The sequence below is a fragment of the Bufo gargarizans genome, chromosome 3 (assembly GCF_014858855.1).
Source record: "Bufo gargarizans isolate SCDJY-AF-19 chromosome 3, ASM1485885v1, whole genome shotgun sequence".
Lineage (NCBI taxonomy): Eukaryota > Metazoa > Chordata > Amphibia > Anura > Bufonidae > Bufo > Bufo gargarizans.
The window spans coordinates 513,646,718-513,660,627 of NC_058082.1; the positions used below are offsets into that span (position 1 = coordinate 513,646,718).

At 43.4% G+C, this 13,910-nt stretch overlaps 1 protein-coding gene across 5 annotated transcripts in view; it reads right to left on the reverse strand.

Moving 5' to 3' along the window:
- Positions 1–13,910, reverse strand: part of CNKSR2 (connector enhancer of kinase suppressor of Ras 2) — a 414,221-nt gene that overhangs the window by 101,975 nt on the left and 298,336 nt on the right. For all 5 annotated transcript variants that reach the window (XM_044283965.1, XM_044283964.1, XM_044283963.1 and 2 more), the window contains one exon: positions 2,553–2,725. In XM_044283965.1, coding sequence (XP_044139900.1) covers positions 2,553–2,725 — 173 coding nt within the window. The remainder of the gene's footprint in view (positions 1–2,552; positions 2,726–13,910) is intronic.

Genomic DNA, 13,910 nt, shown 5'->3' on the forward strand with positions numbered 1-13,910 from the left:
ACTGAGCTATAACACCAAGTAGATTATCACGTTAACAAATCTAAAGAGTTTTTGGGTACACAAGTCGACATAAAAAAAGCATTTTACCCAATTGAGTTTTTTTCTCCAATTAATGAGCTTTGGTTATGATATTATGTGCATGCATTATGTACATGTAAAGGTTTTGTAGACTGATTTACATTTCATGCTTTCTAAGAAAAATGATAATTTCTAAGGACCACAAATACCAGAATAGAAAAAAACGCCTTTACTTTATTCTAACCTAAACTTATTAAGAAAAGCACACAGTTCCTAAAAAACATTTATCTATTCAACCAATGACTAAAAATGGATGTGACAAGTGCCATGTAGAATGTGAAAGCCATGGCATTACATCAAGGAGGAGGCCGTATCTAATCATGAAGAATAGAGAATTTTGCATAAAGGTGTATCCCACAAAAAGTATTACTATGAAATTAATAAGGCATTCTAAATTAAATATTATTGCAATATACATGCAATAAAAAATATATATTTTTTTTAATGTATATTACATTTTTCTCTCTGGCAGTGCCCCGTGCCGTTTGTTCTTCTGGTCCACCTTCTCCTGCATTCATTGGTGGACCAGACATTCTCAGTAGTTTCCCTGCTCCCTTCTCCTCCCCTCAGTGTTGGCATAGTGATCTTATAGCGAAGCAGGCGAAGTGGCACCTTTCATTGTGTTGTCCCTAGAAAAATACAGAATGGAGAAGGACATTTTGTGTGTGTGTGAGGAGGGAGGGTCCAAACCATAATTGTCTCCAGGGCCTTATGTGAGGGACTATTTTTTTCTATGCCGGGGAAGAAGAGATTAACAACAGCTAATTGTAATGTATTCTGGGAGATGAGAGTGTGTGATGAGCTGCTATTCATCCACAAAAAGGAAAGAGTCTTCCAGATAAGTGAAAGAGTAAAAGAATTTTAAAAAAGAGTTTTAAAAAGAGTTTAAAATTTGTGGGATAACCCCTTTCGGGTTTCAGCAAGTAAAGCTTATTTATTGCATAATGAAATTCCATAAAATTTTTCTAGTACATCTTGGTTTTCAGGATCTCTGCTTGCAGTCCTTAAAGTGTTTACTTCCAGAAGATGAAAATCTGTCCTGGACATGTGATGATCACATAGACAGAACTCTCTTTTTTAATGTGCCTTACTTTTTTTTGTGTATTGTACTTCTGGACCCCCTTCTACCAAAATAGAGAAGAGGAGAATATAACACTGGTGCCCTGCATAGTGGTTGGGCGCACCACTGTATAGGGAAATATTTAAATGGGGATGCAGTGCTACCACCAGTGTTGCGTCTCCCTTCATTCTCAGGATTGGTAGAGGTCCTAGAAGTCGTAACAGTCACAAAATGATGGCATATCCTAGCAATATGCACTTACTTCAGTAGTCTAAAAATCTTTTATAGGAGCTCCAATGATCAGTATAATGAAGGGTCTGCCATTCGCTGAAGTGAAACGTGTGGAGCTGCAAAACCAGGCACAGCTACCCTTACATATGAGCTGCTAAGCCTTGGTAATCAATGTAGTGGCTGCAGTGAATGGGTCAGAGATGCAGTGTAACACAACCCAATATGGACAAGCAACTGTGTCTGGATAAAGAATAAAGTAACCCTTCTCCAGTCTGCTGATGAGGGAGGGAACCCCAATAATCAAATATCAGAAGCAAGACTTTTTTACCCCCTGTGAGGCAAAATTACAAAGACTTGCTTAGGGAGGGCTTCACCAGGCCATTGAAAGATCTAGGAAAGTGGTTGATACTTGGTGGGGATTGCATCTTTTTCAATCTATGTAACTGATTTGTCCACCCTTAACGGCTCATTGAGTTCTGGTTACAGTTTTGAAATGCGATAGAGACATAAGAAAAGTTTTGTCTCAGCGCTTAGACCCCCACTGATCCCTGGAACGAGGAGAGAGAAGTGCAAGCATATTGCACCTTCTCCTTTTTGCAGAGGATGTAATCGAGGTGGGGCCCTAGTCTTCTATTGAGCCCTTTTCCTGCAGCGAGGAGAGAGTGATATGTGTATGCTTCTCTCTACTTATTCTAGTGATCGGTAGGGGTCTCAGCACCCAGACCCCCATTAATCAAAACTTTTCATATGTCTCTATGACATATGAAAAGTTTTACCAAAGCTCTCCTCAAATTTTATGGACTCCAATTTCTCATGATACAATGCAATATATTATCACAACATGCTACTAAAACCCTTGACAGCCTGAAATGCACATAGCCACTGGGTGGTCAATCATAGGCACATATAGCATGAAGAACTCCAGACAGAGTAGTGAAAAAATAATGTTTTTTTTTTTTTTTTCAAAGCTGTCCTTCTCATGTCACGTATTTTGGGATATATTGAGCCAAGAGGAAAGGTAAGGAAGGACACATCTATAAATAAACCACCCAAAAAACCCAAAGTGCAGTCTCTGGAGCAAAATCGCAAAATGTCCTTTGTGCTTTCCTGTTAACAAGGTGACTGTACCTCTACACACACAACGCAACATGACAGACCATTGTGAACAGATAGATGTCTTTACCTCCTCATTGGTGTACCAATACAGGGAAGAGTCCTTCAAGACAAACCAATACTTTTTCCACTTCTGTGAAAAATAGCTCTTTGCATCCTTCTTCTTCCATAGCCATCCTTCACAATCACCCCTTCCCAAGTCCTTGCACGATATACGTCTTTTACTTTTCCCAGGAACAGGACCTTGAGAAAGGTTCAATGAAGATAAATGAAACATCATGTTAAAGCCTCACGCGATTAGCCTCTGCAAAGCTCTAAAAAGGTTGTCCCCACCGGTACAACTCCAGGTTATAAACATCACTCATGTAATTCAAACCCATGACAAGGGTGAGAACTGATTAGGCAGCAGGCTGTGCATTGTAGGGACATGGAGGACTGATCACTACTCGCAGGCGTTGTACATATGCAGCAAGAGGAGGATCTCAGGAGCCACAAATACACAGCTTGCTGCAGAGAAAACAAACATGTACATAGCACAGAGATTACGGTAAATAGCCCCATTTAAGACGCGCAATAGAAGATAAGTGTTTGTTTTGCAAGTGCAACATTATTGTGTATTTATGAGGACTTTAAATGATCAAATGCAAGCTTGTTTTCATCTGGCTGAATCCAAAAGCTGCTGACTGTGGATACAAAGAAATATCCTCCAGCTATTTTATCTGGAGATTGCATAAGATGGTGCATGAAGTAGATATTCTATAACTAACTTGAATTTCACTGTATTTTACATTCGTTTGTTACCATTCATTAGTGAGGAACAGGGGTGAGCCAAGGTCACTGGCTCTGGATGCAATAGCCAGTGGCTCGGTGCATCTTTGGACCAGAAAACAATAAAATTAGACAATTATTTATTATCTGTGAGGGTAAAAATCAGTTGTTTTTGCTTAAAGGGGTTCATTTTTTATTCATTTGTCATTTGTCATTTTTAACAGTGGGCTAAAAATGACAAAGAAGCAGGGACGTTGCTAGGTTAAAACATTGGGGGCCAGGGCCCCTGATGTTTTGTCCCAGGCCCCAAATGTCCTGCCTGCCTGCTAGATACAACTGTATTGCCATCCTCAGGACGGCAATACAATTGAATCAATGCAGTGGAAGAGACATCACAGGTCATGTGACCAGTAAAACAGGCAGTGGTTGAAAAGGACCTGTGATGATGTCACCGTCATGTGACCAATGCAGGAGAGGACGGCTCAGCGGAGAAGTCCTGGGGCAGGAAACTGTGGTGACCTCTGCTACATGAGGCGAGGTAAGTGAAGGGGGAGGCAAAGCAATGCTGGGAGTTGTGGTTATTTAACTGGGACCGAATGTTAGGGCTGAAGGGAGGGATGCTATTTACATGGAACTGTGTGTTGGAGGTGGCTGGGGGGGGGATGTTATTTACATGGGAATGTATGTTGATGGTGGCTGTAGGAGGGATTTATGTTATTTACATGGGACTGTATGTTGATTGCGGCTGGGGGAGGGAGTGATGTTATTTACATTGGACTGTATGTTGATGGTGGCTGTGGGAGGTAGTTGTTACTTACATGGGACTGCATGTTGGAGGGGGCTAGGGCAGGTTGATGTTATTTACATGGGACTGTATGTTGACGGCAGCTGTGGGTGGGGATTATGTTATTTACATGGGACTGTATGTTAGAGGTGGCTGTGGGAGGTAATTATGTTATTTACATGAGACTGTATGTCAGAGGGGGCCGGGGGGAGGCACTGATGTTATTTGCATAGGACTGTATGCTGATTGCAGCTGTGGGAGAGGAGTTATGTCATTTACATGGGACTGAATGTTACAGGGGTTTGAGGGGACTCTTAGGGAGCGTTATCACGGTTGGGGACACTGTAGGGGGCAGTATTACTAATGAAGGCATTCTAGAAGGGGATTAGACTTTGATGAGCACTACTACTATGGGGGCACACATTTTTCTTCAGGGTAGTATTTGGGGGTATTGGGGGGCACAGCGAGCAGCAGGATAACACTGTGGAGACTGCAGGTTGGGAGATGATGATATAAATGTGAGGAAGCTAAGATGTCTGTGTGTCATTCTCTGCAGAGACAAGGCGCGGCTGAGAGAAGTTATCCGGACCAAATGGAGAAGATGATGACAGAGAAGATCTACATCGGAGGAGAAGTCACCTGGAGGCCCGGGATGTGACCGGTATGTGCTGTTGTATAGCAAGTACAGCAAAATGCAGTGTGTGGGGGGAGGGGTGACTCAGAGAACTGGACCATATTTATTGGGGCTTGGGCCCCTGATCTTTTAAGACCCTAGCAATGCCCCTGCAAAGAAGCAATATATACCCTCACCGATTCCCCTGCCACTGTCCAAGCTACTTCGGTCCCTGCTGTTTTCTGCTTTCTGGTCCAGGTTCATCAAGCAGGAAGAGCCAGGAAAGACCTCCAGAACCAATCATTGGCTGCCATGGGCATCTCCAGGCATTTTCTGCATGTTGACCAGAGACCAAGGACTGGAGCAGCGTCAGAACAGCAGTGATGGGGAAATCGGTGAGAGTGAGTACTGCTTCCTTTACATTTTTAGTGACGCTAAGTATTTAATACCACTTGACAAACCCTTTAACCAGGTAAAAATTACGCCATTTCCCCCTGTTCATGACCCGTTCAATTTTTTTAGTAGATATGGGTATGAAAGCTATTATAATTTTTTATTATTCTAATTATTTTTCCACCTTTTTTCATGAAGCTGAATCTATCTGAGGTATCTGATCGGTGTGGGTCGACTATGTGTGCTGCCACTCCATTCATTCTCTACAGGACTGCCACAGATAGCTGTGTACAGATCGCCAGTCCCATACAGAATAAATAGCATCACAGCACACACACTTGAGCGTTGCGTCATTTATTCAGGAAACTCGAGGTTTCCATCCTTGTGAACAGTGGGGGGCCCTGGGGTTGGCTACACAGTGATCAGATATCCCCCACCTAGTGCATATTGAACTAAGTTTATATCTTGGGTCAACCCCTTTAATGGGGTTGTCAGAGAATATGGCACAAAAATGTTTTTATTATCCAGAAACAACCTATGTCTATGGGATGTGTATGGTATTACAAATATTTGTCATTGTACTGTAAGAGTGGAGCCGTTTCTGTGAAAAAATAGAGCCTTTTTATTGTAAGACACCCTGTGAATATCTTATGGCAAAACCAAGTGTGCCAAGATAAAGTTGACCTTGCTACAACAGACTCCATTACTTTGACGTTGTGCCCTATTGTATGTCAATGTACTCCAGCTTGACCCAATATACTGCCAATACTTGTCCATAGTGCTTATACTCGTATTTGATTGTATCTACCTGTCAGCAAAGCAATGGGGGTGACTGAATGGGCCAAGCATACTACTTTCAAGAGTGGGCCACATACATTTGACCACGTAATATACAATGCTATAATGTGATTTATCAAATGTATTACCTTAGTACAAAGTGTACGAGTCTAAATAGGCAACACTCGCAAATTACAGTACGAAAACCATAAGGGTGCACAAAAACCAGCAAAAATACATAAATAATATTTGGTGACTGTTACATTCAAATAGGGGTCAGGACTAGCATGTATCTGCATATATATATATATATATATATATATATATTATTATTATTATTTTTTTACAAATTTTTATGTATTTTTTTCACAGTTTTTGTACCCTCTTCATTTTTTGGATTTAATAAAAGGACTAGAGATGAGCGAATTTTCCCTTTTTTTTTTTTTTTACAAATTTTGCTTGATCCGAATTTATTTGCGCTGAATCATGTTAAATAATGGCTATTTCCTGGCTGCTGAGATCCTTTATAGTGGTGTAGAACATTGTGCCTTGTAGTTACACGCATAGGGAATCTGCTTTAGTAGTGAAATAATACTGTGAGTCTGTATGACATGCAGATGACAGGCGTCGCTCTTAGAATCACTGCACCCATTACTTATTTGGACAGTCACGGGGCCAAAACTGACTAAATAACTCAAGTATGAACAGGTCGATGTTAGCGCCAAGAAGAATCGCACTCCTTTTACACCATCGTCAGCTGATTCCACATGGATTGAAGTTTAGTGGCTCACTAATTATGTATTATGGATAGAGGTGCTCAAACACCGGCACACCCAGAAACCTTTTGATATGAAAAAGTTAATACGTGAAGATGTGATGGCACACTCTCATCTGGTATACAACAGTCTTATATGCTGGAAGAGATGTAGTGTATTGAAAATGCCTTGAAAGGTGTGATATATAGTAAGTGATGAGGGGATTGTCCTCTCTCTGAGGAACTCTTAAGCTACTTTCACATTAGCGTTCGGGGCTCCGCTTGCGAGTTCCGTTTGAAGGCTCTCACAAGCGGCCCCCTAACTGATCCGTCCAGCCCTAATGCATTCTGAGTGGATGCGGATCCGCTCAGAATGCATCAGTCTGGCACCGTCTGTCCTCCGCTCCGCTCAGCAGGCGGACACACGAACGCTGGCCGTTGCGGAGGCAAACGGATCCGTCCAGAGTTACAATGGAAGTCAATGGGGGCGGATCCGTTCGAAGGTGACACAATATGGTGCATTTTTCAAACTGATCTGCCCCCCATTGACTTTCAATGTAAAGTCTGGACGGATCCGTCTGAATACAAATAGTACTTAGACTTTTTTAGTGAAATATAATGCAGACGGTTCCGTCTGAACGGATACCATCGTTGCATTATAGGAGCGGATCCATCTGTACAAATACCAGACGGATCCGCTCCGTGTTGTGCGTAGACTGAGTAGGTATAAATGCTGCGTAGGGTTGAATAAATAAAAGATTGGATGCAAGCTAGATATAGGCTTGGTACAAAGTGCTGCGTGCAAGCTGGGTACATGAAAGTGCTGCATGCAAGCTGGGTACATGAAAGTGCTGCGTGCAAGCTGGGTACATGAAAGTGTTGTGTGCAAGCTGGGTACACAAAAATATTTGGTATAAGCTGGGGACAAGGAATTGTAATAAAGGTGTTAAATGCGAGCTAAGTACATAAAAGTGCTGCGTGCAAGCTGAATACACAAATAAATGTTATAAAAACAGGTTAAGTATAGGAGAACTTTAGTTCTAGCTTTAGAACATATGACTGCACCGCTGAACGACAAATAGGCCCTTTTTTTTGCCAACTTAAACACGCCACAGAAGACTTTAGAACATATACAGGTGAAACTTGAAAAATTTGAATATCGTGCAAAAGTTCATTTATTTCAGTAATGCAACTTAAAAGAAGTTGCATTAACGCAACTTAAAATTAGAATATTGTGAAAGGGTTCAATATTCTAGGCTTAAGGTGTCACACTGTAGTCAGCTAATTAGTCCATATCCCCTGAGCAGAGGGTACCTGAGATTGTGACTTTGGGGTTTTCATAAACTGTAAGCCATAATCATCCAAATTATAACAAATAAAGGCTTGAAATATTTTGCTTTGCATGTAATGAGTCTATCTCATATATTAGTCTCACCTTTTAAGTTGCATTACTGAAATAAATGAACTTTGCACAATATTCTAATTTTTCAAGTTTCACCTGTAACTGCACCGCTGAACGGCAAATATAATTTAATTTTGCCACTAATATACAACAAAAAGGGCTTTAGAACATATACAGTAACTGCACCGCTGAACGGCAAATATATTTTTTCTTTTGCACTAGTACATGCCACAAAAGGCTTTAGAACATACGGATGGAGTAGAGTTAACACTCCTGTTTTCTGAGATTTCTAAGCTGTGTTATCTAATCTAACAGAAATAGCGTGGTGTTCAACAGGCAGGAAATGCTCAAACCCACATGCAGTTGTGCATATACAGGTCCTTCTCAAAAAATTTGCATATTGTGATAAAGTTCATTATTTTCTGTAATGTACTGATAAACATTAGACTTTCATATATTTTAGATTCATTACACACCAACTGAAGTAGTTCAAGCCTTTTATTGTTTTAATATTGATGATTTTGGCATACAGCTCATGAAAACCCAAAATTCCTATCTAAAAAAATTAGCATATCATGAAAAGGTTCTCTAAACGAGCTATTAACCTAATCATCTGAATCAACTAATTAACTCTAAACACCTGCAAAAGATTCCTGAGGCTTTTAAAAACGCCCAGCCTGGTTCATTACTCAAAACCGCAATCATGGGTAAGACTGCCGACCTGACTGCTGTCCAGAAGGCCATCATTGACACCCTCAAGCAAGAGAGTAAGACACAGAAATAAATTTCTGAACGAATAGGCTGTTCCCAGAGTGCTGTATCAAGGCACCTCAGTGGGAAGTCTGTGGGAAGGAAAAAGTGTGGCAGAAAACGCTGCACAACGAGAAGAGGTGACCGGACCCTGAGGAAGATTGTGGAGAAGGACCGATTCCAGACCTTGGGGGACCTGCAGAAGCAGTGGACTGAGTCTGGAGTAGAAACATCCAGAGCCACCGTGTACAGGCGTGTGCAGGAAATGGGCTACAGGTGCCGCATTCCCCAGGTCAAGCCACTTTTGAACCAGAAACAGCAGCAGAAGCGCCTGACCTGGGCTACAGAGAAGCAGCACTGGACTTTTTTCGGATGAAAGCAAATTTTGCATGTCATTCGGAAATCAAGGTGCCAGAGTCTGGAGGAAGACAGGGGAGAGGGAAATGCCAAAATGCCTGAAGCAGTGTCAAGTACCCACAGTCAGTGATGGTCTGGGGTGCCATATCAGCTGCTGGTGTTGGTCCACTGTGTTTTATCAAGGGCAGGGTCAATGCAGCTAGCTATCAGGAGATTTTGGAGCACTTCATGCTTCCATCTGCTGAAAAGCTTTATGGAGATGAAGATTTCATTTTTCAGCACGACCTGGCACCTGCTCACAGTGCCAAAACCACTGGTAAATGGTTTACTGACCATGGTATTACTGCGCTCAATTGGCCTGCCAACTCTCCTGACCTGAACCCCATAGAGAATCTGTGGGATATTGGGAAGAGAAAGTTGAGAGACGCAAGACCCAACACTCTGGATGAGCTTAAGGCCGCTATCGAAGCATCCTGGGCCTCCATAACACCTCAGCAGTGCCACAGGCTGATTGCCTCCATGCCACGCCGCATTGAAGCAGTCATTTCTGCAAAAGGATTCCAGACCAAGTATTGAGTGCATAACTGAACATAATTATTTGAAGGTTGACTTTTTTTGTATTAAAAACACTTTTCTTTTATTGGTCGGATGAAATATGCTAATTTTTTTAGATAGGAAATTTGGGTTTTCATGAGCTGTATGCTAAAATCATCAATATTAAAACAATAAAAGGCTTGAACTACTTCAGTTGTGTGTAATGAATCTAAAATATATGAAAGTCTAATGTTTATCAGTACATTACAGAAAATAATGAACTTTATCACAATATGCTAATTTTTTTAGAAGGACCTGTATAAACAGAGGAGCAAATCCTGCACTTGTCGCCCGTTGCTAATGGCGATACCCAGCAAAAATGCATACAGTGAAGGATGCCTGCAGCAGACCACAAGAGACATCCTACACAAGATAGCAATTGTGTGGATGTGATAAACAAAATAACAATCTAACAACAAGGACAGGTGCACTTTGCGATCTTACTAAGCCCTCAAACTGGTGTTAAAATTGAGAGATTAGCCAACATGTCCTACATGAGGACATGTCTGAGCCTGAGCACTGCGCCAAGGTTTCTCAAGTGGCTCGGGCTCAGACATGTCCTCATGTAGGACATGTTGGCTAATCTCTCAATTTTAACACCAGTTTGAGGGCTTAGTAAGATCGCAAAGTGCACCTGTCCTTGTTATTAGATTGTTATTTTGTTTATCACATCCACACAATTGCTATCTTGTGTAGGATGTCTCTTGTGGTCCGCTGCAGGCATCCTTCACTGTATGCATTTTTGCTGGGTATCGCCATTAGCAACGGGCCACAAGTGCAGGATTTGCTCCTCTGTTTATATATGCACAACTGCATGTGGGTTTGAGCATTTCCTGCCTGTTGAACACCACGCTATTTCTGTTAGTTTGGTTGTATATGGAGGTGTATAAACTCCAATTTAAATGTGCCTGTTTTTCATCTACAGGCTACATTTAGGTGCACCTGTGAAACCTGGGCCATACCAGCCAGTCTTGAGTGGGACTTGCAGACTCCTCCCTCCTCCTATTGCTGGCATGGTAGATGCTGGAGTTAACTGGCGAGTGGTCTGTGAGTCGGTCCTCACACTCCTGTAATTCGCCCACTGGCCCCTGGTATTGCCCATACGGCTCAGGTAGGTGAGTGTTAAGACCCAAGCTACTTGAGAAACTTTGGCGCGGTGCTCGGGCTCAGACATGTCCTCATGTAGGGCATGTTGGCTAATCTCTCTATTTTAACACCAGTTTGAGGGCTTAGTAAGATCGCAGAGTACACCTGTCCTTGTTATTAGATTGTTATCTAATCTAAGCAAACACCTTCAATTGCTTTTCAATGGCTTTTGTCTCAAGATAACTAAAATTTCTTAACTCATCGCGTTAAGAGCTGGACTGCTAACCCTGCTCCATCTGTATAACTGCACCGCTGAACAGCAAATATATTTTTCTTTTGCCACTAATACACGCCACAAAAGGCTTTAGAACATATAACTGCACCGCTGAACAGCAAATATATTTTGCCACTAATACATGACAAAAAGGGCTTTAGAGTATATAGATTAAGGCTGACATGTCAGCCTGCATTTGTGGGAGGGGCGTAGGCACCCATAAAACAGAGGCACGCCCTCATCGTACTTGCGTGCGTTTCTGGTGCCATGTTCCCACCACGAACGTCACGCCCTTTGCAGCAGCGCAGCTCGTCAGGTAAGTAGGGCCCATCGGGTGCCTCCGGTCCTCCGTCTTCTTCATCCTACCGGCCGGGTAAGTAACAACCACCTCCGCCTCCTTCATTCCCCCTCCACGGCACAGCACAACCTCCGTCACTCACCTACTCCCGGCTGGGTTCCACAATGGTTCTCGCTTCCGGCACAGAGCCCAGGAGGGGTCACGTGGGATGCCAGGCCTGAGGATCGCCGCACGGTGTCCCAGTTGCCTCGGCAACGATCGTTGTGGTCACGTGGCCCGGCTCCATTTCTCAGCTCCGGTCCGCGCTGCCTGCCAACTCCCGTCGCATCACTGGTCCTTCACTTGCCCTGCACACTCGGTGGCGGGGGGCCGAGCCAGTGATGCAGCAGGGGGGGGGGGGCTATTTTCTCGGGCCTGTTCGGGCACGCTGGTGTTGAAGGGTGCCACTTGTTAAAAAATAAAAAAATAAAAATTGAAATAAACCCCTCATAACGCACTGTAGCAGTCACATGTTACCACGCCACATCGTGTCCTAGAATTACAATAACTCTATAAGATCTCACATCACGTCACGCTGTCACTTGGCCATACATCAGGCCTTTAGTTGATTAGATACAGGTTAACAATAGCACGACAGGACAATTTCCATAAGGTTACAGGGACACACCAGGATCCCTAGGTCATGGGTGGGAAATAAATGGCGCGGTCTCTGGACATTTACGTGCCCCCCTCACGATACTGATTATTTTGCAGACCCTGTGTGCTCCACTGTTCTAGCTACATATCGTCAGCCAAGGTTTTCTCAAACAGTTCCGTCTGAGCCGACCATCGCTTACTCCACTCTGCTACATCTGCGGACTTTTTTTTAGTAAATACTTCATTTTTTCAGACCCCACTCTCATTCCGTCTCTCATTCCCACGTGGTAATGTCACTGCCAGTCACAGTTGGCCTTCCCAGGGTGGATAACTTCCATTCCTATTGTCGCCCGCTTCAGGCTCCCTTTGTAGTCACCATGTCTGTCACCTGTCACGCTGCAGTTTCACTTCATTGTCATACCACAATGTTCGTTGCCTGTTCGCTTCACGTTCACGTCTGTCAATACCATGTTGTTGCCTGTTACGTTCAGGCTTACGTTTCAAATGCCATCTGTTGCCTGTTACGTTTCAGGCTTCCGTATCATTTACCATCTGTTGTATGTGGCGCTGCAGGCTTACGTTTATAACACAGGCTTACGTTTCAGGCTTACGTTTTTTAAAGTATCATCTGTTGCCCGTTACGCTTCGGGCTTACGTTTATAACATTCCATGACTATTGCCTATTATGTTCGGGCTTACGTTTGTCATTTGCCTTTTCTGGTGAACGTTCTCGCTGTTGCCTGTCACGCTCAAGGTTTCACGTTTTATTATTTTTCATCTTTGTTGCCTGTTACGCGTCAGGTTCACGTTGTTAATTACCATTTCTGTCGCCTGTCATTTTTCAGACTCTAATCCATATTCTCTTTCTCCAGTATGATTTCAGGTTTGATGTTCATTTTCTTCTGTTTTCCAACTCGCTGTCCGGGGCCACGTACTTGTAGCTTCCTTACGTCATTTCACGCTCTAGTTTGGCCAGGTCCTCCACAGTAGCGCCCGTTTTTAGAGCACTAGGCACTCGCCCGCTCTCTAGTTCTCCTTCAACCACCATTCACGGCTCGGTGTCTCTTTTGAAATACAGGGCCTCCAGCTCAGCTATTCATTTTCTGTTTGTCACCTCGCAGCTGCAGTATGTCGCATACTTCCAACATCGAGGAAGCCCTATCGATTCCTGAAAAACCCGCATCCGAGCGGCCCAGCTCCTCATCACTAAGGAGTCGGACAATTCCTAAGTTAATTGCGGAACTTAACAGGAGAGGAATCCAACACCGTGCTTCCGCCCGAAAGGCAGAATTATATAGACTGCTGATGGCTGAACCAGCAGCCCCAGACTTGGAGCAAGTCTCCATGTCCACTCTTCAATTATCTCTGACACAGCTGCATTCTATGATTAATAACATTGCCGCCTCAGTTTCGGATGTACAGTCCAGACTCCTGGCTGTCGAGTCCTACCAGGGGCTGGCATCTGACCGGTCTGCTTCACCCTTGCCTGTAGCCTCCACTTCAGGGCCCATTCCCCCAGGTAGGGTCCTAAGCGCGCCTGAAGTAGCTCGTTCGCATTTCATCCCTAGCAACATCAAAAAGATATTTTAGAGGGTAAAGACGTAAATCTAGCGTCCATTTTAATAGCTACTCACAACACAATAGATAGTGAAACAATTGCTTGCGGCGACATGTCCATCGTCCTTAAAGCCAGGGATCCCCGCCTAAACAAGAAGCTGTCCATCATTGAGTTCGTTCTCGCGTTCAGTTTATTCAGGGATGTCATTTGCTCTGTCCATCCTGAGAGGCGGGAGGAGTTGGACACTTACCTTTACAGAGTCACGGACTTGGGCCACAAGTACGGTGGGCAAGCGTTCTATGACTACCACCGCTCTTTTTCAGCCAAAGCTGCCGCCGCACTGGTCCAATTTCAACACATCACAAACTGGGTTGCCATGGACAT